The sequence below is a fragment of the Microcaecilia unicolor genome, chromosome 3, assembly GCF_901765095.1.
Source record: "Microcaecilia unicolor chromosome 3, aMicUni1.1, whole genome shotgun sequence".
NCBI classification, from domain to species: Eukaryota; Metazoa; Chordata; class Amphibia; order Gymnophiona; family Siphonopidae; genus Microcaecilia; species Microcaecilia unicolor.
The window spans coordinates 93371037-93398483 of NC_044033.1; the positions used below are offsets into that span (position 1 = coordinate 93371037).

General features: G+C 43.4%; 2 protein-coding genes across 6 annotated transcripts in view; one reads left to right on the top strand and one right to left on the bottom strand.

Annotated features, from left to right (window-relative positions):
* KIAA1841 (KIAA1841 ortholog) overlaps positions 1-494 on the bottom strand; it is a 155845-nt gene extending 155351 nt beyond the window's left edge. For 2 of the 3 annotated variants that reach the window (XM_030196181.1, XM_030196183.1), the window contains exon 1: positions 265-494. The gene's annotated coding sequence lies outside the window, so the exon portion shown is untranslated. Of the gene's footprint in view, positions 1-252 lie in introns of all 3 variants that reach the window. The other variant, XM_030196182.1, reaches the window with a different exon arrangement.
* Positions 495-7988: 7494 nt separating this feature from the next.
* LOC115464256 (uncharacterized protein At4g38062-like) overlaps positions 7989-27447 on the top strand; it is a 101648-nt gene continuing 82189 nt past the window's right edge. For 2 of the 3 annotated variants that reach the window (XM_030194656.1, XM_030194657.1), the window contains exon 1: positions 18532-18614. Coding sequence is in view for 1 of the 3 variants with exons in the window: in XM_030194658.1 (XP_030050518.1) it covers positions 18534-18614 (81 nt within the window). In the remaining 2 variants the exon portion in view is untranslated. Of the gene's footprint in view, positions 8805-18487; positions 18615-27447 lie in introns of those variants that run through there. The other variant, XM_030194658.1, reaches the window with a different exon arrangement.

The following is a 27447-nucleotide window of genomic DNA, read 5'->3' on the forward strand; positions in this document are numbered from 1 at the left end:
TAACCTATGTAACTTTGTAAGTCTATGTGCTTTGAAAATGAGCACCTGTATACTGTGCATTTTAAGCAGCCTAATTGTTCTTCCTTGAATAAACATGCAGACTACAGTCACTTATATTCCCTTCAATGAAAAAATAATAATAAATTCTCTCTCTTCCCCAAGAAAGAAAATCAGAACAAATACCCACAGCTGGAAATCAGGTATTATTCATCCTAGAAGGCAATTCCCCAAGTAACATCACTCACGACTCACCCTCCTTCCTACCTCACTTTAACCTTCACACCTTCCTCCTTATCATTGTGTTGGTCCCATACGCAGAGAACGGAGAGCCTCTTGCTGTGTACGCTTCAGCCCCTCCCTCTGTTGCTAAGCAAATTGCAACCGCAAGAGAAGAAACTGAATTTTAGCAGCAGTCCTTGACCAGTGTTGCCAGTTGGGTGAGTTTCCAGCCAAATCGGGCTTGATTTAAATGCTGAAGGCGGAAATTTTTGGAGTTCTCGGGTTGCGGTTTTTTGGGGGATATTCACTATTCAAAGAGTGCTGTTCCGGCTAGCTCTCTGTGCGTTCCAAGCCTCATTCTGGGGTTCCAATAGCTTCTCTCGTTGTACACCAAGCCTTATTCTGGGGCTTCTACAAGCGTTCGTTCGCAACAAGGAGGTTTAATAGAAAGGAAACCAACACATCAAAACGATGAAACCATTAGGTCACTCTCAGTTTCCCCTTCCCCGCGCAGCCGTCATCGTCGTACTCTCAAAACAAAGCAAGCAAACCCGTGATCTGCTGCATGGACGTTGTTGCTCTTTATTGTTGTAGCATTTGTATTTAATCTTATATTTTCAAACATGCCGGCTTGTGCAGTATACGGATGTACACAGAGGAAGAATAATAACGGAATAATTTTTCATAGGTAGAGTGGTAATTTTTGATAAATCATAATCAGTGTGTCATTTGGAGGGGCTAGTTTTGGGAACACCTGTTATATTCGTTCAGAGATTTTTTTTTTTTCTCCTGGTAAAAGGCTATTAAAACAGACATCAAATTATGAGAACCAGGTGCTCAACATTCAGAGTTTCTATTTATTTATGTATTACTTTTATACCCCCACATTAAACATGAATTAGGTTGAAACCTAGAATCATTTTAAATCCTTTTTTTTTTTTCCTGTGCCTAGATCAAAAGAAAAAGATGGCATATGGGAACTTGCTCCTTTTGTTTTGTGAATTGCAGAGGTATGTTATAAAAATGCACTTGATATTTTTATTACTATTATTTAAAATACAGTTATTGAATAATGTGGGCAGAGCTACCTTTATACCGAAGTCCAGAGTCAATCTAAATGTGCCAACATTGTCTAGTTCAGCACACTATTTGCCACCAAGTTCATACAAAGCACATAAGCACCACCACGCTGGGAAAAGACCCAAGGAACATCAAGCCCAGCACTCCGTCTCTGACAGCGGCCAATCCAGGCCCCAAGAACCTGGCAAAACACCAAATTTAATAACGATGAATGGACTTTTCCTTCAGGAATCTATCCAGACCCCCTTTAAACTCAGCAAGGCCAGCTACCGTCACTACCTGTTGGCTCAGGCTGCCCTCTATGTGAATATTCCATCATTGTTTCATTATTACTACCACGTATTATTTATTTATTTTTATTTTATTGCATTTGTATCCCACATTTTCCCACCTATTTGCGGGCTCAGTGTGGCTTACAATACATTGTGAATGATGGAAATACAATTTGTCGCAGTACGGTTATGGGTTACATTGTGAAGAGTTATGGGAAGACAGTCAAAGTCAAGATATCATTTGGGAATAGAACAATGGAAAGTAACAATGGGGAAATGATAGGGCGATAGAACAATAGCAAGAGAGCATTAGGATATAACAATTTTATCTGTGGGTAGAGTTTTTAAGTGTGGTGAAAGTATGGGGAAGAGAATTCAGAAAGGAGTGTATTGATGCAATTCTATTAGTGTGTATGTGTCTCATGTGTTTTGATCCTTGCAGTAAATTTTCTCAAAGAGATGAGTCTTCATGTGGGCATTTGCTTTAAACTTTGATTGTTTTAATTTGTTTATCCAGACTTTACATACACATTTATTAGTGCTGTTTCCACCAGCTACAATAACTTTTGAAGCTGTTTTAGTGATATTCAGTTTTGATTCATCTACATATGGAACGCTTTCAAATAAATTAAAAAGCTGTCAAATAAGTAAAAACAAAAAAAATCTTTTGTCCTCCACATTTTAAGGCACTGCCTATCCAACTGGAACAGCTTTTGACTGACTTTTTACAGATGGACCACTCATAGGCAGTCCATTATTTCTAATAATATTTTACTATTGCTTTCAATAGCGTTTGCTATTGTTTTGGGTGTACTTGTGACTCCGCCTACTGCCAGCAAGCTATGCCTACTGGTTTATAATGGGCTAGATAGCCTGTTCTCAATCTAATCTCCTTGGACTGCTGTCTAAATCTCACCTTTAATCACATGATTAAACATTTTAATCGAACTGCAGCCCTAGTATTTATGTTGTACCTGGGGCAATGGAGGGTTAGATAACTTGCCTAGAATGACAAGAAGCTGCAGTGGGAATCGAATACGGTTCCCCTGATTCTCAAGCTACTGCACTGACCATTATACAGGGCAATGCTGGACATATAAGGGATAGGGAAGCGGGTGATGCTGGATAGGGAGACAGGAGCAATGCTGGACACGGGGGGGATAGGGAGACAGAGGGGCAATGCTGGATGTGGGTATGGGGGAGATAGAGAGACAGGATCAGGTTCAGGATTGCTTTTTTTGGATATACCACATATATGTCAATGACATCAGAATGTTTTAAAAAAGGATGAAACTGTAAAATATGGGGAAGATCAGCAGACAGGGAAATATGAACAGGTGAAATTCAATAGGTAAGCACATAAGGAATACAGTAGCAATATAATATTTTAAACACAATAAAATATATATGATACAATAGGATAGAAGTGATTGAAAGACTAATGATTCCAGCAGGATTTGGAAAGACTGACAAATGATCCCAGCATCTCTCCCTTCCTCTCCCCCTTAGTATAGCTTCACTCCCTCCCTCACTCCCTCCTCTCCCCCTCTCCGGTCCAACATCTTCCACCTTCTACCTTCCCTTCCAGGGTCCATCATCTCTCTCTCCCTTTCCCCCAGTCCAGAATCTCTCTTCCCCCCCCCCCCCCACCTGAACCAGTATATCTCCCACTTTCTTTCCTTCTTCCCCTTCCTGTCCAGGATCTCTACCTTCTGCCCTCCCCTGGGTTCAGCATCTATCCCTGCCTCCTTAGGTCCAGCATCTCTCCCCCTCTCTTCTCTCCCCCCGGGGCCAGCATCTCTAGCCCTCTTCCCTCCTTCTGTGAGTCCAGCATCTCTCCCCTCCCCCCTGCAGATGTGGCATGTCTTCTCTCTCTTTTCTTTTCTCCCCCATGATCATTCAAACTTACTTATGTCACCGGCAATGGTTAATAATACACACTGCCTCTGGTCGGCCCCAGAGCCATCCCTCTTCCATATCAACCCTTGCAGAAACAGGAAGTTACATCACAAGGATGGGACATGGCCGACGGAAAGATCTGGGGCCAGCCGGAGGCAATGTGTGTTAATTATTGTCGCTGCTGGCAACAAAAATTTTGAAGACTACTGGGGAGGGAGGGAGGAAGAGAATCTGGGCCTGAGGGGGAGGAGAATAAAAAGTGGGAATATACAGACCATGGGGGAGGTGGGAAGAGAGAGAGAGAGAGAGAAAGATGACCAACCATGGGGGAGTGGGGAAAGAGGTGGTGGTGGCACAATTCTAACTGGAATTTGGGAGTGATTGGCAGTCTGCAGAAAGCTGGCACATACGTTGGCCAGTTTTCTGTCCTGCCAGCCTCCCCTTTACAAAACTGGCCAGGCCAGTCAAAAATGACCAGTTGGCAACTGGCTCCCTTAAATGACTCTTCCACTGCCTTAACTTAAATACTTTGAGTCTTGTCTACGTTGGTTGTCTGTCTCATTAGACTGTCAAAAAGCAAAGATAGGAAGGAGTAGGCAGAATGTTGCATTTTTTAAAATTACTTAATCACTAAGAATAATTTCATACTGTAAAGCAAATATGCAGAACATTTTTAGCAAATTACACTTCCAGTATTTCCAACCAGGAAATTGAAAAGAGCCAAGGGTGTATCAGTCCCAGGGGCGTAGCAAGATACCCAATTTTGGGTGGGCCTGGGCCCAAGATGGGTGGGCAAAACTCTGCCTTGACCCACAAATGATTTGGTCTCTCCCTCTCTCGCCTGCATGCCATGTGGTCTCTCAAACATCCCCCCTCCCCCGAATACCTTTTAAATAGCAGATTTTCAGTGGCAGCGAGCAGCAACTAATACACACTGCTCATGTTGGCCCCACAGCCTTCCCTCTGATGCAACTTCCTTTTTCCACATAGGTGGGAATACATCAGAGGGAAGGATGTGGGGCCGGTGAAACCAGTATGTATCAGTCGCTGCTCACTGCAGGCGAAGATCTGCTATTTACGTGGTATGCAGGAGGGACGGTTGTTGGGAGTTTTTGGCTGGTGGGGCTTGGGGATCTCTGCCAGCTACACTGCTACTGGGTGGGCCTGAGCCCAAAGTAGGTGGGCCTGGGCCCATCCAGGCCCACCCTTGGTTACGCCACTGATCAGTCCACAAGAAAGAAAAGATCCAAGAGGAAACCCAGAGGCAAAGAGAAAAAGGAAAAGTGATGATAGGAGGAAAAAAACACCTAATCAGAAATGCAGACTGGTTAAGTTGGTACTGCAAATTTCTTCACAACCTAGAACAGTCCAGTGCTTTCTTTTCTAGTAAAAAAAAATGCTAACACTCACATGCAGGGCCATCCTATTCTTAATGGGTGGGATGACCACTGAGGGACCCATTCCCTCAATAGTTACATCCCCTGCACTGGCCACAGAAAAGTCAGTACTGCCAATATTGCACCAGTCCCTAGAATACAACTCTTCAAAAAGCCAGATTGTGCAGAACCTATGTGCTACCAGAATACCTCACCTTGGTCACATACACAGAACATGGATAGAGCTTCACTAAATACAGAACAAATGACTACACCATACAAATGGAAATCTGCAAACAAAAACTGAAGTGGAAATCATCCCAAGCCAGACTCTGCTTGTAATGCAACACAAGAGAATTCAAAATGGAAACGTACTTCATCCTGTATTGTGCAAAATACAAAGATATTTGAGATATCTGAGACATATTCAAATCACTAAACCAGTTTCTGGGAACACCCATGCCCCTCCCATGGCCACACCCCTTTTTGAGATCAGTGCATTAGAATTTACTCGCCCCACTTTACAGAATACAATTAGGGGTCTGTTTACTAAGCCACGCTAGCGACTTCCGTGCAATATTGCCATCACAGCCCATTAAAAGTTGCGCGCTTAAATTCTGAGTGCCATTAATTATTTGTTATTGGCCCAATTATCAGTGCCAATTTGCTTGTTAAACAGTTAAGTTGTGCACTGCCAAATTTGCACTTGCAACTTTAGTCACCATATATAGAATCTAGGGGAAAATATTTAAACAATAATTAAGAAAAAATGTAGTATATAGTTGCTTCCAAGATTACCTCTTAGATATGTATTGTCAAGAATTTCCTCCTCTGATGCTCTTTTTCCTTTCACAAGTTAAGGAATACTCATATTTTTTGCCCTAGAAAAAGAACCTGTCTTTTGCAGAAATAAGGCACTGGAAATATGTGTTGATACTGGGAGAATACAAGTGTCACTAGTAGTGTAGAAGTTCATGGACCAGCCTGGGAACTAGAGTGAGTGTGCATACTGTATATCAGAGAAAGCAATGCCATTAAAGGTAAGTATGAGGGATGTTGTTTAGGTAATGGGCGTTAGGAAACCTTAATTATCACAAAATAACTTTTTTTTGTTAGGGACAAATGAGAAAAGGGATTGGGGTTCCAAATTGTCACAAATGTAAAAGAAGGGAGGGGTGAGGGTAGACTTTAAAAGGGCACTTCTATAACATGGTGCCCACATTCACATGCCACTTGAGCATATACGTGTACAGAATACTGTCACTTTTATGGGCAAATGTACATTTAACATGCTCAAGTGGCACAAAACTCCTAAGCACTATTTTTTAAGGACACACCTAAGTGGCATAGTATGTAAATGGAAGGGGAAAGGGTGTTCACGTGGGCGGAGCATGGGGTGGGCATGGGCAGGATTGCCACTGAATGCGTTCAACATACGGGATACAGGACATTATGTGTGCCCTTAATGCATTTAGGCGTCCATAGTTTCCCCAGATCTGTAGCTGGTTAACTGTGAATTCCTAAATGGAAGACATGCGAATACTGGATTAAGCTAATATTTAATAACAGAATCTGGGTGCTCCGATGCCATTACAAAATAGGCTTTCACTGCATGGAATCAGCGTGCCTAAATTAAGGCACCCACATAGAATTGCCTTCTAAGGGCATAGTCATTAAATACAATGAGGCCGATATCAGCCGGTCGCAGGCAGTATGGTTAAAACCCGCTGCTGCAGCTAAGCCAAGAAATTCAATGCTGTGACGTATCCGGCAATTGGCATTGAATTTCTGGTTTCATTTTTGACTGCCAGAAATTAACCGGTTAAGCTAATATTCAGGGACCATGAATAGAATCTAGCGGTTAAAGATAAGACTGCTTTTTATCTGGTCCTATTTAACCACTAAACCCAGCACTGAATATTGGCGCTAGCCAGCTATATCGCTCAATATAGCCAGTTAGCCGCTATCCCCCTGATTCTATAAAAGTCACCAAAAATTGCTCACACATATTTGGGCATGCGCCCAATTTGTGTGCAAAATGTAATTCAATAATAAGGCAGCACCAGTAATTGGCTTTTTAACAAGCAATTATTGGCACTGATTGAAATGGGAGGGTCATGGGTGTTTTTGGGCGAAATATGGTCGTGGATTTGAGTTACATGCTCAGTTATAAAATAAGGGGGTTCTGTGTGTAGATTTAGGCATTTGCACCATATTTTCATTGGTGCAAATGGATGCACTAAATTTACACCTATCCCCTGTGCTTAAGCACTATTCTATAAGCCAAGCCAAAATTTAGGCGCAGCTTTTAGAATAGCATTTAAGCGGGAGGGCGGGGTTCAGTACTGTTTTTTAAGCGTGATTTATAGAATTCACCCCTATGCACTAACTCTGAATATTCCGCAGATATAACCAGTTATCTCCTGCCGAATATTCGTGGTTAGCCGGTTAAACGCTATTTAAGCGGTCAGCGGCTGTTGCTGACTAGTTAAATAACACTGCGTGGGGGAGGGGGGGAATAACTTTTTTATGTTGGGAAAGAATTCCAAAAGGAAGCTGAGAAAGTTCCCTAAGGAGGGAAAAAGTGTAAAAGATTGAAAATGCACACGTAGAAATGAAGACAGAGGATAGAAACTTCTCTCAGCAATGGCCTGAGGGAGAAGAAAAGGAAAGGGGGAGAAAAACACAGGAGAAATATACAAAAATAGAAAAATTAAATGTCTTCTGTTCTTAGCAGAAAGTAAAGGATCAGTACAAGGGGAAGGAAGGATACCAGGGCAGGCGGCCTGACCTCCTGCTGTGGCTTCTATAGCAACTGGTGGAGGAAGGGTACAAACAAACAGACACATTCACCAAAGGAGAAGCAAAAAGAAAACATGGACAGTGCCCTGAGAGCTCCATAGCAGGCCAGCTGGATTGCTACCACAGGGGGCTGAGAAACCTCCTCCCCACCACCCTCCTTCTCCACAAAGGATTCAGCAGCAGGAAAAGTAAAAAAAAAAAAAAAAGGGGGGGGGGGGAGAAGGGGGTAAAAGGGGAAGCATAGTTCCCTGAATTTAAAAGAAAAATGGAAAGGGTGGAGTATACTCCAAAAAATAAAAAATAGAGAGGGTGAAAATGACTAGGGATAAAGAGGGAAAACTAGAGGAGGAAATCCTACAACAGCAGGATCCAGGCTGCAAGACCTACCGGCCGAGGCAGCTCCTGACCACTGGAGCTGCAACAGGCTAGAACTAAGCCTGACTCAACATTTGGATTTGTTGCGCACTCTTCTCTTCGCTCTGTATGGGAGGCAGGACCTGAGAGGGCAGGATTAATCCTTTGGTCACCCCCCCCCCCCCCATCATAATATAAATACATTTAAAACTCCCACAAAGTGGGTCTGTGTGGTTCTGACTGGAAGCAGCAGGTAAGAAGTGATGCTTATTGACTCCCGCTGAATGAAGGACAGTGTACAAGGGGTGGACAGCAGTGGCCCTGGGGGTTCCCAATTCCAACTCTTCTTTCTGACTGCAGCTGACTTACTGGGGCAAAATTCTACCTGGGAACCATTGAATTAGCACATCTGAGAAAGCCCCTTCTAAACATTTGGGCCCTAGGCATATGTCTAGTTTGCCTATGCTATAATCCTGCCCTGCTGAGAACAAGACCCATACTAATACTATCTTAGTCTGAGCTCCAGCCTACCCTGTAAGATTCAGCTGCCACCCCTGTTCCAACAATCAGGTCACAACTTAAACATAGAGGATTTCTGAGCTAGGTCTCTATTGGCCTTGTTTGAAGCACCTTGCAGAGTGGTAGTGACATGATGGATGCAGCAGCTCAAAAAAAACAGCAGCACAGCACTGGATCTGCAGTTTCTCACTGCCACTCCATGAACTGAGTGACATGTTGCCACAGATCAGAGGTGAAACACCAGACCTGAGGAGACTTGGAGAAGACTTTACTTGAGATTTTAGTGAGTACTTTTTTTTTTTTTTTACATTTTCTGAAAATCCTAATAGCATTCTCTAGTTTTGTGCTTGTCTATTTATATTTTGTTTTGTTTGCAAACTATTTTCATGCGTATGTATTTTGACTTGGGGAAAATCCACTGCTTATTTCTAGGATAAGAAGCATAAAATCTGTTTTACTCTTTTGTGACTTGGATTGGCCACTGTTGGAAACAGGATACTGAGTTTGATGGTCCTTCAGTTTGTGCCAGTATAGAAACGCTTATGTTCTCACCCATATTCAATAAACTACAAATGACCAATGGAGTCTGATAAAGGTATTTCCTTTGCACATTTCCAGAACCTGGTTATTAAACAATTCATTTTCTATACAATATTACTGTGGTTGGTCTCACTAAAGATGAATGGCATTTCTGAATCAGACAGCCAGGCTGGGATGGTGGGTCGGTGTGGTGTTGTCATGCAGAGAGGGGCCTGTGTTTGATTTCTCTCTCAGGTTCTGCCTCCCATGTGAATGGAGACTGAGGATGCTGCTGCCCAGGGAAGGGGGAAGGGAGATAGTCATCATGCACAGTTTGGTGGCTGGATTAGGGCCTATGATTGCAAGGTTCTAGAACATGCCTTGATGTACGCTCCCAGCTGAGGATGGTCGCTGTAGTAAAATAACCTGGGAGAGATTAATTGCTGGATAGTTATGATCAAACACTCATAGCACTAAATTCCAGCCCCAGGCCAGTTCTGATTGGCCTGGAAGACCAGGTTTAAAAAATGTTGCAACCATTGATATTTCTGTAATCTCCTTTAATATGATTTGGGATTACAAGTCTAAGGAGGCAGGTCTATAATTGGGCACCCCCCTGTTAGGCAGTCTATAATTGGACACCCTCTTGTCAGGTGCCCCAATGCTGTGTGGGATGTGTCTATTCTATAATGGCATCTATGGACACAGAATCCATTATAGAATATAGTGTAAACCTGCATTTGTGCACACAAAGATAGACACATTCATACCAGGTCAATGGCAGACTCTGTAAATGGGTCCTCCTAAGTGTTACATGTAAAGTGTGTAACTTATGGTATTCTGTAAGTTACATGTGTAAATGGGTGAGACATGGCCATGTCCCACCCATGCTCCATCCAGGTGTATGCCCCATGCAGTTACACGCTAATGCACTTATGTGCTACCTTATAAAAGAGTGCATAGTGCACATACATATAAGAGACACTTTCCTGTGCACTTATATGCATAAGGCATGCAAAACTAAACACAGCAGTTATAGATTTGCCCTCCACATGTTTAGAAAATGGATGAAAACTCTGGATACATGATAGAGAGGATGGAGCACACAGTATCTTGAGGAGTGCTAGAAGCCTAAAAAATAAGATGGGAGAGTTAGAATACATAAGTACATAAGTACTGCCATACTGGGACAGACCAAAAGGTCCATCAAGCCCAGCATCCTATTTCTAGCAGTGGCCAATCCAGGTCACAAGTACCTGGCAAGATCTCAAAAAAGTACAATACATACCACTGAATGAAGAGGGCGATATCTAATGGTGACAATTTAGCAGAACTGAAAAAAATCTAAGTGAATCTGGAAAATGTAATAGGGCAAATTGACAAACTAAAGAGTAGCAAATAACCTGGACTGGATGGTGATTAAATTTGCAGATGACAAATTATTCAAAGATGTTAAATCACATATGGACTGTGAGCAGACAGGCCATAGGCATGCCTCCCAGTTACGTGCATAGTTTATAGAATACTATCGCACTATGATATTCATACTGGTTGATGAATGAATGAAAATATATAAAAAATGAAAAATTATGAATATATGAAAAATGAATAAATTAAAAAATGTATATAACACGATTTCTTTAGTGTGAGATGAAGCTAAGTTCTTTTCTTTTACTTGGTTAGTCTCCTCTAAATGTTGGACTTTGGCTCAAAAAGAGCTTGCTTCAGCTGCACAGATGGTGGATGGATGGGGGAGGAGGTGTTGGGGTGAGTTTCTATTAACCTTCATTTGTGGGAAGGAAGATATTTCTCCCGTTGAAGACCCACCACAAAGTCTATTGAAAAAAATGGTGGTCATTAGATTTTAGTGTTGCCATTGGTCAGCTGGGCATTGGATTTCTTCACTTATAGAGACTGGGTTTTTTAATGCCCAAATACCTTTAGGCTGTTGTTTAGTGTCTCCTAGGGCTTAATTTGCTGCACCTCCTGCTCCAGCTTTCCAAACAGTGTCACTTCAGGTCTGGGTACTCTACTCAGGTCTCTTACTCCGTGCTGCCAGTTGGCTATCAGCTGGTCCTACAAAACAGGTTTTTTTTTCCCCAACTGCATCAAGGTAAATCATAGCAGTGTATATTATAGATGTTATTTTATGCCCTGGCTAATCCTAGTCACCACCTGTGACCCTCCCCAAATGTTTCCCTTCTTGCACATGTGCCACACACTTCTGTTTGTACTTTTATAAATAAGAATGTTTCTTTAGTTCAGCAGATAAGGACTTTTAGAATAGTAGCCATGTTAGACTGGAGTAGCAGAGGTGGCACCTTTAGAGACTAATCAGTTTATTAAGACATAAACTTTCAAGCACCAGAATACAATCTCAGTTAACAGTAGGTGCCAGTAGGGTTCCCACGCCTGTTGGTCAACATTTTACAGGACCAGGACACTGTACCAGTGACTTCACAGTGAGAATCCTGAAAGGTAACTTTAAAACCATACAAGAACGTAAGACCTTTGAAGTCAGAATGATTGAATATTTTAACACCCAACAGAAAGGACTTAACAAGGATCTGGGGTTCCTAGCCCATTATAAACCATAAAGCTGTATGTCTCTGTTGATCACCCTTCCCTCACCTATCCACACCCAACCTGTTAGAATATCAATGATATGCTTTGATGTCCCCATGCATACCTCCTACCCACCCCCATCCTCCCACCCTGTCACTCTCATAGTAATGCTTGAATGTTTTCACTTATATACACTGTCAGCTAGCACATTTGCTTATTTCCGATCTGAGGAAGAAGGGCGACCTTCGAAAGCTAATCAAGAAATGTATTAAGTTATGTCCAATAAAAAAGGTATCATCTTATTTTCTTTTCCATGTTTTATTTTGTTTGATTTCTATTGATAATTGACTAGGAAACTGCCAGTGTTGCTGCACATCAGCTATATTGCAGTGATGATGTCTTAGTCCTGATGATGTAATAATTCTGGTAGTGTATTTCTTCTATGATATAAGTATCTGGAAGTATAAAACCACAGACATGTCTGGCAAAGCTCCTGCTTAGAGAAATATAGATTAGCATTAGTATGTATCAATATAGATAAATTGTGAGAGGGGGCAACCTTCTGAAAGGTAATCAATCTTTCACTGATTTCCTCTATTTGTATTGTGTTATAACATTAGATGCTTTCTGGGTTTTGTAACAGTTTCTTTGGGGTTTTTGTTTGCTATTTATCTTATATATTTTATTATAAAGTTACTGAACTAAAATGGAAGTATATGCATCATTAATATGCTGAGAACCAGGTGACTGATAGATTTTACTGGTTGCTATCTGGCCACTTGTTTTCATTATTTAGTGGCCACGTTACATTTAAGCTGTTATTATGTGTCACCCTTGTGTCATTCCTGAGAATTTCTGTGCCAGCCTTGGAAATGATTGCAGTGCTGACACAGAGATTCAGCAGAGTGGTGGCATGATGGCAGGAAGCAGTAGAGAGACTGGGTGCTTGGGCTAGTGGAAGTGATAGGTGGGGCTGCAGCATTCACAGGGGTGCCTTTTGGAAACAGCACACCAGCATAACAAACTGTTCTGTCTTCCTATCTTTGTGGTTATTGCCACAGCTGTTATGCATTGCATTCCACCATTGTTGTTCAAAGTACTAGGTCCAATTAATTAAGTGAAAGTAAAAATAAATGTTTTAATACGTCAGTAAAAGTACAATGAAGAATACATTAAAATGTTTACTTAAATAAAAAAGTTATTACCTAATGTAATACTTTTTGAGTAAAAAGTAAAAGTACTGCAAATACAATGAATGTAACTGTGGTCAATGTTTTATCCCAATAAAACTTTTATTGCTCTACAATTCAATCCACTTTGCTTTTAGTAAAACTACAATTTAAAAATGACTGTCATTCATGCACGTGCACTTGTCAGTAATTAATCCAGCACAGCTAAAAAGGTGTTCAACAACTTCACTGGCAGAAAGTGGATTGTTTAGTCTGGTAAAAAGTTCCTTCAGATCCGGCCAGGTTGCAATATTACTAATGTCTTCTGACTGGGTCTGCAAGTATTGATTGAGAGAATCTCTGTCCGTTACTCTCAACAGCATCCAACACGTCTTATCCATTGACAGGTACATGCTTTTCAGCTTCTCAGGATTTAAGTACCATCGTAACAGTATTTGTAAACTGACTGAGACTGATGGCTTATTCGCACTGGTTATCAACCTTTCCCCCACACCTTTTCAGATAACATCTCTCCAAAATCCAACTGCCTCTCAGACATACTGTATATCGGAATTTTTTAAACCCATCCTGTATAACTGCCTTATACAAAAATTAAATCAATCCCTTCACTCCAGTCCTCCATAGCCATAAGTTTTCTATTCGTGAATCCCCCATTGCAGGTAATGCCATATCTGCTTATACTAAAAGTCTTTTTCACACTTCAGTTCAGACTTCCCCTTTCAATCCTTAGATTTTTGTATCTCCCCTTCTACAAATTGAAGAGTAAAATCCTACCCACTCCCATGATACACACCACTATCGACTGCTGGGGTGAAATTTGCCATTATATCTTAAGGGTGCTAAAAATGAAAAACAATCCTTCCCCAGTAATTTCTTCTGAGCCCCAAGGCATGTTTTATAAAAGGATTATCCATCTGACCCATGCACCTTGCATCCCCTGCCACTCAAGAGACATATTGCAAGGCAGTTCTCCCTGCTTAATCTTGTTCAGTTTGAATGACACATTTCTCCTGGCCCAGCCACTCCAATCTCAGAAGTGTCCTAACTGAACTGCCAGATGATATGCCTATATAGCAGGACCCCCTAACCCACCATTCTTGTTAATAGAACGTCTCAGGTATAACCTTTGTTGTTAGTCTTGTTCTTGTTTCCTTTTCAGTGGTCCCGGGTTCACTTATCAGAGGCACTGGGGTTTGTAGCACAATAATACAATAAACAGGTGTGGCTTGGAAAAGGGTATTTTATATAGGAACAGGCTTATTACAAATGTACAGCACTGAGAAAGGCGACGGGCTCTTTTTCAGCTGGAAAAGATGGAATGCTACAGATTCCTATACAGAACCTACATTTCAACTGAATCCCTCCCTCCCTCCCTTCTTTCTAGCCCCCCCCCCCCCCCCCCCCCCCCCCCCCCCCCCCCGAGACCAACATCTCTGTCTTCCTTGGGAGGAGGAAGTTAAGATATGCCGGATTGCCTGGGGAAGGATGCTGGGTGGGAGCAATGTTCCCATGCCCACCCATGTCTGGCTATGCCCCTGGGAGACCTCACCATTTCAATTACTGAAAGTGAGCTCCCAGTATCCTGTCTATTGAAAACCATACTTTTCAGAGTTGGCTTATTTTTCTATGATCAGCCTTAGTGAGGATTTATGCTTGCTTCCTCTCTTTTCTGTGATCATGGACCTGCAGCCTTTTCTTGCTTTACTGAAGGGATTGGGTCAAAAGGAAATAAAGGAATAGCTGAAGAGAAGCAGAGGGGGAGGTAGGAACAAAGAACAGAAAGAGTCTTCCCCTCCCCCCCCCCCCCCCCCCCCCCCCCCCGTAAGTAAACACTGTGACTAGGGTTGATTTCAAAAACTGATTATGGGGTTTAAATTTAAATCTGGATATTCAATACAAGGTTACTGGTGCTGAATATCTGGGTATAAGGTAGTGCCAGAAGTGATCCAGTACCACCAATGTTGAGTGCTGGAACCTGGATAACTATCCAGATAAGTTAGGTCCTCTGCCATCCTAGTTTATCCAGATAGTTATCCAGGTACCGGAGCTGAATATTGGTGGTTCCTGGATAACTTCTGGAGTCATCCCCGGACTCCCCTGACGTTACCTAGATAGTGGATTTGATTTTTTTATTCTTGTATTTAACTATAAAATGATTATGGTTTATTGATCTATAATCTGCCTGGGACAAGGCAGAGAACAACACACACACATAGAGGGGCATAATCGAAAGTGGGTGCCCATCTCCGTGGGCGGCCATGCGAAGGGGCGGGACAAACCATATTTTCAAAAAAAGATGGGCGCCCATTTTTTTTCGATAATACAGATTGTGCGGGGCAAATGCCTAGGATTTGGGCGTTTTTGAGCTGGGTGCTATCGGTTTTCAGCGATAATGAAAACCGAAGGCGCCCAGCTCAAAAACGAACAAATCCAAGGCATTGGGTCTTGGGAGGGGCCAGGATTCGTAGTGCACTGGTCCCCCTCACATGCCAGGACACCAACTGGGCACCCTAGGGGGCACTTTTACAAATTAAAAAAAAAAATTAAAATAGCTCCCAGGTGCATAGCACCCTTCCCTTGTGTGCTGAGCCCCCCAAAGCCCCCCCAAAACCCACTGCCCACAAGTCTACACCATTACCATAGCCCTAAGGGGTGCAGGGGGGCACTTACATGTAGGTACAGTGGGTTTTTGGGGGGGGGGGTTAGAGGGCTCAACATTAACCAGCACAAGTGGAACAGGTGGGGGGGATGGGCCTGGGTCCGCCTGCCTGACGTTCACTGCACCCACTAACAACTGCTCCAAGGGACCTGCATACTGCTGTCAAGGAACTGGGTATGACATTTGAGGTTCGCATACAGGCTGTCAGAAAAAGTTTTTAAAGTTCTTTTTTTGTGGTGGGAGGGGGTTAGTGACCACTGGAGGAGTCAGGGGAGGTCGTCCCTGATTCCCTCCGGTGGTCATCTGGCCAGTTGGGGCACTTTTTTGGGACTTGGGTCGTGAAAAAGGTCCAGCAAAAGCGACCCAAATTCTCGCTTCTGCCGCCCTTTTTTTTCAATTATCTGCCGAAGGTGCCCATCTCTCCTCGGCCAATAAACACGCCCCAGTCCCGCCTTCACCACGCCTCCGACATGCCCCCATCAACTTTGTTCATTCCCGCGATAGAGTGCAGTTGAAGACGCCCAAAATCAGCTTTCGATTATACCGATTTGGGCGCCTTTGCGAGATGGGCGCCCATCTCCCGATTTGGGTCGAAATATGGGCGCCCATCACTTTCAAAAATAAGGCCGATAATCATTTAAAGCAAACAAGGATCACACTAAAAACCTAAGAGGCCCTTTGACTAAGCAGTGGTAAAAGGGCCCTGCACTAGCGGTGGTGGCTGTTTGTGCCACGCACGGAGGCTCTTTTTACTGCAGCGGATAAAAAGGCCGGAAAAAGAAATGGTCATCTTACCGCATGTCCATGCGAGGGGGGAGCCCTTACCGCCACCCATTGAGGTGGTGGTAAGGGCTCCCGTGCTAACCCAGCGGTAACTGGCCAGCATGTGGCGCTGCACGATTACTGCCAGGTAACCCCCTGAGGAAATATTTCTGCTAGCGTGAGAAATGCGTGCTGGGGGTGGAACTACCTCCGGTGCCAGCGTTGGGCCAGCAGTAGTTCCGGATTGCCGTGCGGTAAGACTATGGTGGGCTTACTGCTGCTTTGTAAAAGGGCTTCCAAGTGCATAAATCATTAATCAATTTGTATTTGCATTACTGTGCCAACAATCCTTTTCATTTAATCCCCCTTTTGCCCTAATCCTCTAGTTATTAATAAAAGGAGCTCTTAGTCAAGAATATCTCATCATACTCCATACAGTTTCAACTATCTGAACAAAGAAGTTAATTTTTTTAAATTTCACTATATCCATTGTCGTTCTGATTTGCCTAGGAGGCCGGTTCAGCAATCGAATAAGCACGCTTCCTGGTGTTTCTGTAATATCTCTCTCTCTCAAGGGCTACATTATTCCTTCCCCATCAGAATCCATTTGTCCCTTCACAGCTATGGCCCGGCCAGTGTGCCATTGTCATGGTCAATGCTGTAGATGATTAAGAAGTACAGCTAGCTGCCCTCCACCTCCATGTAAAGGGAATCTCAAAGCAGATGAAAGAACATGATACTCTGTGACTGGCTGCCCAGAAAAGGCAAATAAAGTGTTTCTATTGCACAGCAAGGCTTGAATCATAGCAGAAATGGTAAAGGTAGCAACAGGTCTTTGAGGTCTCACTTCCGGATGATTAGTCTGGTGGGTGGGCACATGAGCCTCAGATAAGCATTGTATTGTTTTTATGACAGTATGAATGGTTGTACGGGATGGATGTTTGGTCTTGATGGATTGAGCTTTACTGTTGTTAATGGAGTTCTTTTTATATGTTGCTAGTAAAAAAGACCTGTTTCTGAAAGAAATGAAACGGGCGCTAGCAAGGTTTTCCTCGGAGTGGGTATGTTTGAGAGAGTGTGTGAGAGTGACTGGGTGAGAGAGAGAGAGAGTGGATGTGCGAGTGTGTGTGTCAGAGACAGAGTGAGACTGGGTGTGAGTGTGTCTGTGAGAGAGAGAGTGTGTGTGAGATTGAGAGTGTGTGCCAGGGGCACCCCCCCTCCCTCCCTCCCTCCCATTTCCAGGGTTGTCCCCCCTCCCTCCCAGTTCAAGGGCTGTCCCCCCATCCGTCCGAGTTCCAGGGTCGTCCCCTCCCTCCCTCTGAGTTCCACGGTCGTCCCCTCCCTCTGGGTTCCAGAGTCATCCCCTCCCTCCCTCCGAGTTCCAGGGTCGTCCCCTCCCTCCCTCCCTCAGAGTTCCAGGGTCGTCCCCTCCCTCCCTCCGAGTTCCACGGTCGTCCCCTCCCTCTGGGTTCCAGAGTCATCCCCTCCCTCCCTCCGAGTTCCAGGGTCGTCCCCTCCCTCCCTCCCTCAGAGTTCCAGGTTCCCCCCACTCCCTGCCTCCGAGTTTCAGGGTCCCCCCTCCATCCAAGTTTCAGGCTCCCTCCCTCCCAGTTCCAGGGTCGTCCTCCCTCCCTTCCAGTTCCAGGCCCCCTCCCTACAAAGTTTAAAAGTCATCTTGACTTACCTCGTTGGGGTTACAGCGGCCGCCAGCAGCGGTAAAAGGCGTGCAGGCTCGGCCCTTTTCTCTCAGCTGTGGTCCCGCCCTCATTTCCTGTTTCCGGAAGGGCGGGACCACAGCTGAGAGAGAGAAAAGGGCCGAGGTTGCATGAGTTTTACCGCTGCTGCTGGCGGCCGCCGTAACCCTGACTTGGTAAGTGAAGATGACTTTTAAACATCGGAGGGAGGGGGCCTGGAACAGGGAGGGAGGAAGGGAGGGACAACGACATCCTCATGTTTGACATTCCGTTGCTTTGCCTTGCAACTATGCTGTCCCCTTCCCTCTCAGTGTTCAGCCCTCGACGTCATAATGTTATGATGCGAGGGCGGGACAGTGAGACAGATGGTTACAGGCAGTATGAACCCCATGGACACTACGAACCCTTCAGTGCCACGGGAGTCAGCTTTAGAACATTGGAGGTGGAAATTATTATATAGGATTTGTTTTTATTGTAAACCTCTTTGGTCAAATGTGGTGGGGAAGTGGTATATCAAATATGAATAAACTGTGAACTATAACTGTTAACAAGAATATTTGTTTGTCTTGTGTGTCAGGTCATTTGAGGTACAAGTTTCAACCAGCTATCAACTTTTAGCAGGAATGCCTGTGGATCAGGAGTGGGATATATTAACACACCAACAGATCAACAGCAAACTGGCAGACTTTTATGTGCGACAGCAGGTGTGCATCCAGTTCAATTTTATCTTTAGCCCGTTCCTTCTTTTCCCCTCTTGGATACAAATAGTTAATTTGTTTTATCTTACTATGAAGAGCAGCCTGAGCAAAGACAATGAGAAACATAAAACTTTGGGTCTGAAAAAGGCATTTCTTTTCTTTCTGTTGCAGTACCTTCAAATAACTTCTAGTTGAGTAAGGTTTCAGAGCTGTAAGAGATAAAAATGTCAAACACATAAGAATGATATCAATGTCTCTGGTAACCTCAAATATATAACGCACAAACCAGGACTAAAAGCCACCAAGTATTGTACACAATTATTGTCACATGACTCACCAATATAATTTCATATATATTTTTTTGAAGTAGAGTACCCTCAGATGTTCTTCCACTGTTACTGCAGACAATGAAGCTGCTACATAGTGATATAGCACTTCTTTCATTGGGTTACTCTACAATTGTAAAGGGAAACTTTTTAAAAAAAATTCTTTTGCTTCCCAACACCATAGTGCTATAAAATTCACACCAACGTTTTGAAAAAAATATATATGGTGAAGAACTGTGCACTTTTCTCGCCTCGCTGAACACTACTGAATTCTCATTGTTCCTGATGCGCCTTCCCCTGGAACCGCCCGACTCCGCGGGTTTCAGTCGCTTTCCTCAGGGACAAGGGTTAAGGCCAAGGAATCCTGTTTTTCCTTTCACAAACAACATTTGCGAGACTTACTTCCGTAAAATAAAACATGGCTTATAAAGGTGCCTCCAATCATGTGAGGAACGGAAGTATTCTTGAAGTGAAGTCAGAATCAATCAAGAGAAAACTTTATTGAACAACCAAACTGACTCCCTCACTCTAAACTAAAAACAAGGGAGTTTAAATCATAGCGTTCCATTCCACAATTTCATTAAGTCCTTGGGGATTCACAATTTGTAGAGTAAAAATCCACCACTGTTCACGACGGGTCAGCATAGAAGTCCGGTCCATCCCCAACACAGTAGATGGAACATGATCATTAATGAACCAATGTAACTCCACAAATGTATGATTAAATTGTTCACAATGCATGACCATAGGAGCAGTGAGGGTTTTCGTCGCCAATCGACTTTTATGTTCTGTGAGTCTCATATGTTTCATAGTACGTCCCACATAGTACAAATGACAGGGACATTCAATAACATACATGACAAATGGAATTTTACATGTGGTCCTATATCTCAATTTAAATGTCTGCAAAGATTTTTTATGAGTCCATTGTGTCATAGTGGTGGTCTGATTACAAAATTGGCAAGTGCCACAAGGTTGATGTAATCCCTCCTCTTCAATCTGATTGTGTTGTATCATTGAAGTGTGAACTAGACGGTCCCTAAGGTTCTGACCCCGGGTGTAAGTGATACACGGCTGCTCAGAAAAAACTGAATGAAAAGCTAAGACCTGCCAATGTTTGTTTATAATTTGGTCAACTTGAGGGACCATAGTAGAAAAACCTAAAACGCACACCATCCTAGTCATCGGTTCTTTGGGCTTATCAGTTAATAAGAGCGACCTCTGAGCGTACCACGCTCGTTTGAATGCTTGGTGAATACATTTCTCTGGGTACCCCCGCTCCCGAAGTTTCTGAGTTAACAAAGTAGCCTGATGTTTAAACGCTGCGTCTGTACCACAGATTCTCTGCAATCTTAAAAATTGTCCTATCGGAAGCGACCATTTAAGTCTATGTGATAGACCGTTGTATATAACCTCTCGTTACATTTATAAATTGTAGTGTCTAGAAATACAGCTTGTTGTCTACTCTTATTCATAGTGAATTTTAAGTGCACATCTCTACTATTAAGCCACTCAAAAAACTGGCATAAATGTTCTTCAGTAGAGAGCCATATGAAAAAAATGTCATCTATAAATCTGCCCCAATATTTTATATGAATGAACCACTCAGATTTATACAAATGGGTTTCCTCAAAATTGCTAACAAGTTAGCAATACTAGGGGCCGCCGCTGTTCCCATGGCCACCCCAGTAACTTGTAAGAAAAAAGCCAACTTACAGTAGTAAGTCTCGCAAATGTTGTTTGTGAAAGGAAAAAGAGGATTCCTTGGCCTTAACCCTTGTCCCTGAGGAAAGCGACTGAAACCCGCGGAGTCGGGCGGTTCCAGGGGAAGGCGTATCAGGAACAATGAGAATTCAGTAGTGTTCAGCGAGGCGAGATAAGTGCACAGTTCTTCACCATATATATATTTTTCAAAACTTTGGTGTGAGTTTTATAGCACTATGGTGTTGGGAAGCAAAAGAAAAGAATTAAAAAAAAAAGTTTCCCTTACAATTGTAGAGTAACCCTATGAAAGAAGTGCTATACCACTATGTAGCAGCTTCATTGTCTGCAGTAACAGTGGAAGAACATCTGAGGGTACTCTACTTCAAAAAAATATATATGAAATTATTTTGGTGAGTCCTGTGACAATGAATGTGTACAGTACTTGGTGGCTTTTAGTCCTGGTTTGTGCGTTATATAAACACATAAGAATAACATAAAAGAAAGGGGTATATTGTGATTATCTGCTTGAGTGCCCTTTTGCTGTCCTACCTTATCCGGATAGTTATCCAGGTACTGGCACTGAATATTTGCAGCACCTGGATTACTTCCGGCTCTGCCTTGGTTCCGCCCCTGGACTGCCCTGTCACGATTTGAGTAGTGTGGGGCGATTAATAAAGATTTTCAGTGGCGTTACCAGGACAGAGCAGCTGAAAACCAGTGCCTGACTGCCCAGTAAGTGCTGCTAAATATCTATCCCCACATTTTAGGCTTTTGTGCCCTCCATTCTGAATGATGCTTAAGGTCATTGTTGAATTCAGAAGAAGGAAGTCTAATTGCTGTATAGCCTGTTGTTAGGACTATAGGGGACTTGGTTCAATTGAAGCTTCCTGTAGTGTCATGCACTCAAGAAAAAATCTAGCCCCCTTGTTTACTAATCTGCATTAGCTGCTGCCGCACAGCAATGCCAACACAGCCCATTCAAAGTGAATAGGCAGTGTCAGCATCAGCGTGTGTAATGGAAGTGAATTTTAAAAGTTGTTTTTCAACTCTGCCTTGACCAACCAGTGCACTTGGAGGTCTGTATTTTTGATTACAAGTAGTTCTGTTTAAAAATGATTGTTTAACTTTGATTGTGTGAAAATAAGTTGGAATGTAGAAGATACGACACATCTCTAATTAATTTGGTATGTGAAGGGGGAGGTGCAGCCTCTTTCCAGTTCAGTCTGGACACCTGGACTGGGAAACATATGACCACATTCCCACAGTATGGCTTGTTTACCTAAACAGAGAAATTCTCAAGCATTCTGTAATTTTCCTTAGCTCTGAACATGAGTTCTAAGCCTATCAGTGAAATTGGGAGCTCATCTGTGAGTAACGTACGAACTGCGCAGAGAACCATATTTCCTGGTCAAAGAAACTCCTGGCTTTTGCTGTGAACAGGCCCCCCCCAGCTGATGATAAGAGCCTGGATGATGTAAGGACCAGTGATGATTGTTTTATTGCTTCTTTTCCTGGTCTAGGAACTCCTAGCATTGCTTAGATGTAGAGACCAGTGATGTAATGACTGTTTATAGATAGGTATTGTTTCCGTTTTAGTTATATAGCTAATCATTATGTGTATATAGCTTAATCATTGTATATATCTAGATTTTAGAACCTCAAAGGTCTCATTTACCTAATATGAATCCAAAAGAATCCACAGTAATTATTGAGTAGTCTGTGTTAGTGAAGCAGGCTATAAATCCATAGCAGTACAGCATGGCAACTGCTAGCGTGGCTTAGTAAATAGGGGGGTAGTTCTCATTGTAGACAATATGCTGAAATCTTCTGCCTAGTGTGCGGTGGTGGCCAAAAAAGCAAACAGGATGCTAGGAATTATTAGGAAAGGGATGGTAAATAAGACTAAGAATACTATAATGCCACTGTATCACTCCATAGTGCAACCTCACCTGGAGAATTTGTGTTCATTCCTAGTCGCTGTATCTCAAAAAAGATATAGTGGAATTAGAAAAGGTTCAAAGAAGAGCGACCAACATGATAAAAAGGGATGGAACTCCTCTCATATGAGGAAAGGCTAAAGAGGTTAGGGCTCTTCAGCTTGGGAAAGAGACGGCTGAGGGGGATATGTGCAAAGGGGAAAAGGATAGTGATAGGAGTGTACTACCGTCCGCCTGGCCAGGACGAACAGACGGATGCGGAAATGTTAAAGGAAATCAGGGACGCAAACAAACTGGGCAACACAATAATAATGGGGGATTTCAATTACCCGCATATAGACTGGGTTAATGTAACATCTGTACACGCAAGGGACATAAGATTTCTTGATGAAATCAAGGACAGCTTCATGGAACAGCTAGTTCAGGAGCCGACAAGAGAAGGAAAAATACTAGACTTAGTCCTTAGTGGTGCTCATGATCTAGTGCAGGGGGTAACGATACGAGGGCCGCTTGATAACAGTGATCATAATATGATCGGTTTTGATATTGGCATTGAAGGAAGTGAAACTAGGAAATCAAGTACGCTAGCGTTTAACTATAGAAAAGGTGATTACGACAAAATGAGAAAAATGGTGAAAAAAAGACTGAAAGGAGCAGCTCGCAGAGTAAAAAACTTGCATCAGGCGTGGATGCTGTTTAAAAAACACCATCCTGGAGGTTCAGGACAAATATATTCCACGTATTAGAAAAAAGGGAAAAAAGACTAAACGTCAGCCGGCGTGGCTAAACAGTAAGATAAAGGAAATCATTAGAGCCAAAAAACAATCCTTCAGAAAGTGGAGAAGAGAACCAACTGAAAGTAACAGGATAGATCATAAGGAATGCCAAGCCAAATGCAAAGCGGAGATAAGGAGGGCAAAAAAGGACTTTGAGAAGAAATTAGCGTTGGAAGCAAAAATACATAGTAAAAATTTTTTTAGATACATTAAAGCAGGAAACCGGCCAAAGAGTCGGTTGGGCCGCTGGACGAAAATGGTGTTAAAGGGGCGATCAAGGAGGACAAAGCCGTAGCGGAGAAATTAAATGAATTCTTTGCTTCGGTCTTCACCGAGGAGGATTTGGGGGGGACACCGGTGCCGGAAAGAATATTTGAAGCGGGGGAGTCGGAGAAACTAAACAAATTCTCTGTAACCTTGGAGGATGTAATGGGTCAGTTCAGCAAGCTGAAGAGTAGTAAATCACCGGGACCTGATGGTATTCATCCCAGAGTATTAATAGAACTAAAAATGAACTTGCGGAGCTACTGTTAGAAATATGCAATCTGTCCCTAAAATCGAGTGTAGTACCGGAAGACTGGAGGGTAGCCAATGTTACTCCGATTTTTAAGAAGGGTTCCAGAGGAGATCCGGGAAATTATAGACCGGTGAGTCTGACGTCGGTGCCGGGCAAGATGGTGGAGGCTATTATTAAGAATAAAATTGCAGAGCATATACAAAAACATGGACTGATGAGACAAAGTCAGCACGGATTTAGTGAAGGGAAGTCTTGCCTCACCAATCTAATGCATTTTTTTGAGGGGGTAAGCAAACATGTGGACAATGGGGAGCCGGTTGATATTGTATATCTGGATTTTCAGAAGGCGTTTGACAAAGTGCCGCACGAAAGACTCCTGAAGAAATTGCAGAGCCATGGAATCGGAGGTAGGGTATTATTATGGATTAAGAACTGGTTGAAAGATAGGAAGCAGAGAGTAGGATTGCGTGGCCAGTATTCTCAGTGGAGGAGGGTAGTTAGTGGGGTCCCGCAGGGGTCTGTGCTGGGTCCGTTGCTTTTTAATGTATTTATAAATGACCTAGAGATGGGAATAACTAGTGAGGTAATTAAATTCGCCGATGACACAAAATTATTCAGGGTCGTCAAGTCGCAGGAGGAATGTGAACGATTACAGGAGGACCTTGCGAGACTGGGAGAATGGGCGTGCAAGTAGCAGATGAAGTTCAATGTTGACAAGTGCAAAGTGATGCATGTGGGTAAGAGGAACCCGAATTATAGCTACGTCTTGCAAGGTTCCGCGTTAGGAGTTACGGATCAAGAAAGGGATCTGGGTGTCGTCGTCGATGATACGCTGAAACCTTCTGCTCAGTGTGCTGCTGCGGCTAGGAAAGCGAATAGAATGTTGGGTGTTATTAGGAAGGGTGTGGAGTCCAGGTGTGCGGATGTTATAATGCCGTTGTATCGCTCAATGGTGCGACCGCACCTGGAGTATTGTGTTCAGTACTGGTCTCCGTATCTCAAAAAAGATATAGTAGAATTGGAAAAGGTACAGCGAAGGGCGACGAAAATGATAGTGGGGATGGGACGACTTTCCTATGAAGAGAGGCTGAGAAGGCTAGGGCTTTTCAGCTTGGAGAAGAGACGACTGAGGGGAGATATGATAGAAGTGTATAAAATAATGAGTGGAATGGATCGGGTGGATGTGAAGCGACTGTTCACGCTATCCAAAAATACTAGGACTAGAGGGCATGAGTTGAAGCTACAGTGTGGTAAATTTAAAACGAATCGGAGAAAATTTTTCTTCACCCAACGTGTAATTAGACTCTGGAATTTGTTGCCGGAGAACGTGGTATGGGCGGTTAGCTTGACGGAGTTTAAAAAGGGGTTAGATAGATTCCTAAAGGACAAGTCCATAGACCGCTATTAAATGGACTTGGAAAAATTCCGCATTTTTAGGTATAACTTGTCTGGAATGTTTTTACGTTTGGGGAGCGTGCCAGGTGCCCTTGACCTGGATTGGCCACTGTCGGTGACAGGATGCTGGGCTAGATGGACCTTTGGTCTTTCCCAGTATGGCACTACTTATGTACTTATGTACTTATGATTCAGGTCTATAAAATCCTGAGTGGTGTATAATGGGTAAAAGATTTTTCACTCTTTAAAAAAATGCAAAGATGAGGAGACATTCAATGAAGTTACATGAAAATATTTTTAAAACAAATAGGAGGAAATATTTTTTCACTCAAAGAATAGTTAAGCTCTGGAACTCGCTGCCGGAGGATGTGATAACAGCAGTTAGCGTATCTAGGTCTAAAAAACGTTTGGACAAGTTCCTGGAGAGAAAGTCCATAATCTGTTATTGAGATAGTCATGGGGGAAGCCACTACTTGCCCCAGAATTGGTAACATGGAATGTTGTTATTAATTAAGTTTCTGCCAGATATTTGTGACCTGGATTGGCCACTGTTGCAAGCAGGATACTGGACTTGATGGACCATTGGTCTGACCCAGTATGGCTATTTTTATGTTCTTCTATTCTTATATCAGTATGGTTCTAACCCAGCTAATGAAACCTTCTGGGCCCTTATACCAAGTTCCAGTACAAGGGGCCATGCGGTAGTATCGGCACGTGGATTCGCTGCTTGCCGGACCCCTTTTACCACAGTGGGAAAAAGGCACTATTTTTTAAGGGAAATGGCCCTGTGGTAAATGAACTACTTGCCACATGCGGCCATTTCCCAGGGGAGCCCTTACCACCACCCATTGAGGAGGCAGTAAGGCTCCCATGCTCACCCGATGGTAACCAGGAAGCGCGCAGGGCTGCCCAATTATTGCTGGGAATGCCTCCCGGCTCTAGAAAATACAAACATATTTTCTAGCATCAGAGTTGGCATGTGGCAGAGACCGAGACTACCAGCGGTAGGCCCAATTTGCTGCGCACCAATAAGGCAGTAGCCCTATGGCCCTTTAGTAAAAGGGCCCCTAAGATGTTTGTAATTTCAAATTCCTGACATTGAAAGTCATGTATTTTGGTATTCACTTCTGCATGCTGTTAGTCTACATACCTTACAATAAGGGGCCCTTTTACCAAGCTCTGCAGTAAAAGGGGCCTTGCATCAGCACATGGATTTGCCGCATGTTGAGGCCCCTTTTACCATAGATATAATTTTTTAAAGGAATGGCTGTGCTTGTGGAAGAAGGAAGTGACATCAGAAGGGGCAGGCCACGGCAGAGGGAAGTTTCAGTTGCAACAGCAGATTGCTGATTTAGCTGTCGGTGCCCTCGCCTGCGAAGGGGGGGGTTCGGGGACGGGGATGAGACAGGGGTGTCCCAGTCCCGGTTCTGGAGGAGAGAGAAGGACATCACACATCAGGCACATGGGAGGGAATCACTGCCCTCCCCCCCCCAGCCCTGGGTTCTTGGGCACTGCCCAGTTGCCCGTATGGTCGGTTCGCCCCTGGCTCATTGCAATTCCCTGCTGAGTTCCAGATATTGGAGACATCAGGAGAGCAACTATATATAACAGAAAAGGGCTAGTGATAGTCTTGTATGTTATAATGCATGGGGACAATTTATTTCATTATAGAATACTAGTGTAAACTGGCATTTGCTTTGCTACATTTAGGTGCACCCACCATGTTAACAGCAGGCATAAATGCATGTACCTATATGCGGCACTTCAGCATGTAACTTACAGTATTCTGTAACTTATATGTGTAAATGGGAACCTCACCTGTGCCCCACCTATATCTACGCCCTTGTATTTACACACTAACCCCCGGATTATATCCAGACATTCTATTTATTTTCTCACCTATTTGTAGGCTCAATGTGGCTTACGTGGAGGGGCATAATCGAATGGCACCGCCGCAAAGGGGTGGAGCCAACCGTATTTTTGAAAAAGATGGCCGGCCATCTTTTCCTTCCATATCATCAAGCTGATCAATCCATAGACTGGTGGGTTGTGTCCATCTACCAGCAGGTGGAGATAGAGAGCAAACTTTTGCCTCCCTATATGTGGTCATGTGCTGCCGGAAACTCCTCAGTATGTTCTCTATCTCAGCAGGTGGTGGTCACACACAGCAGCAGCTCTGGCTAG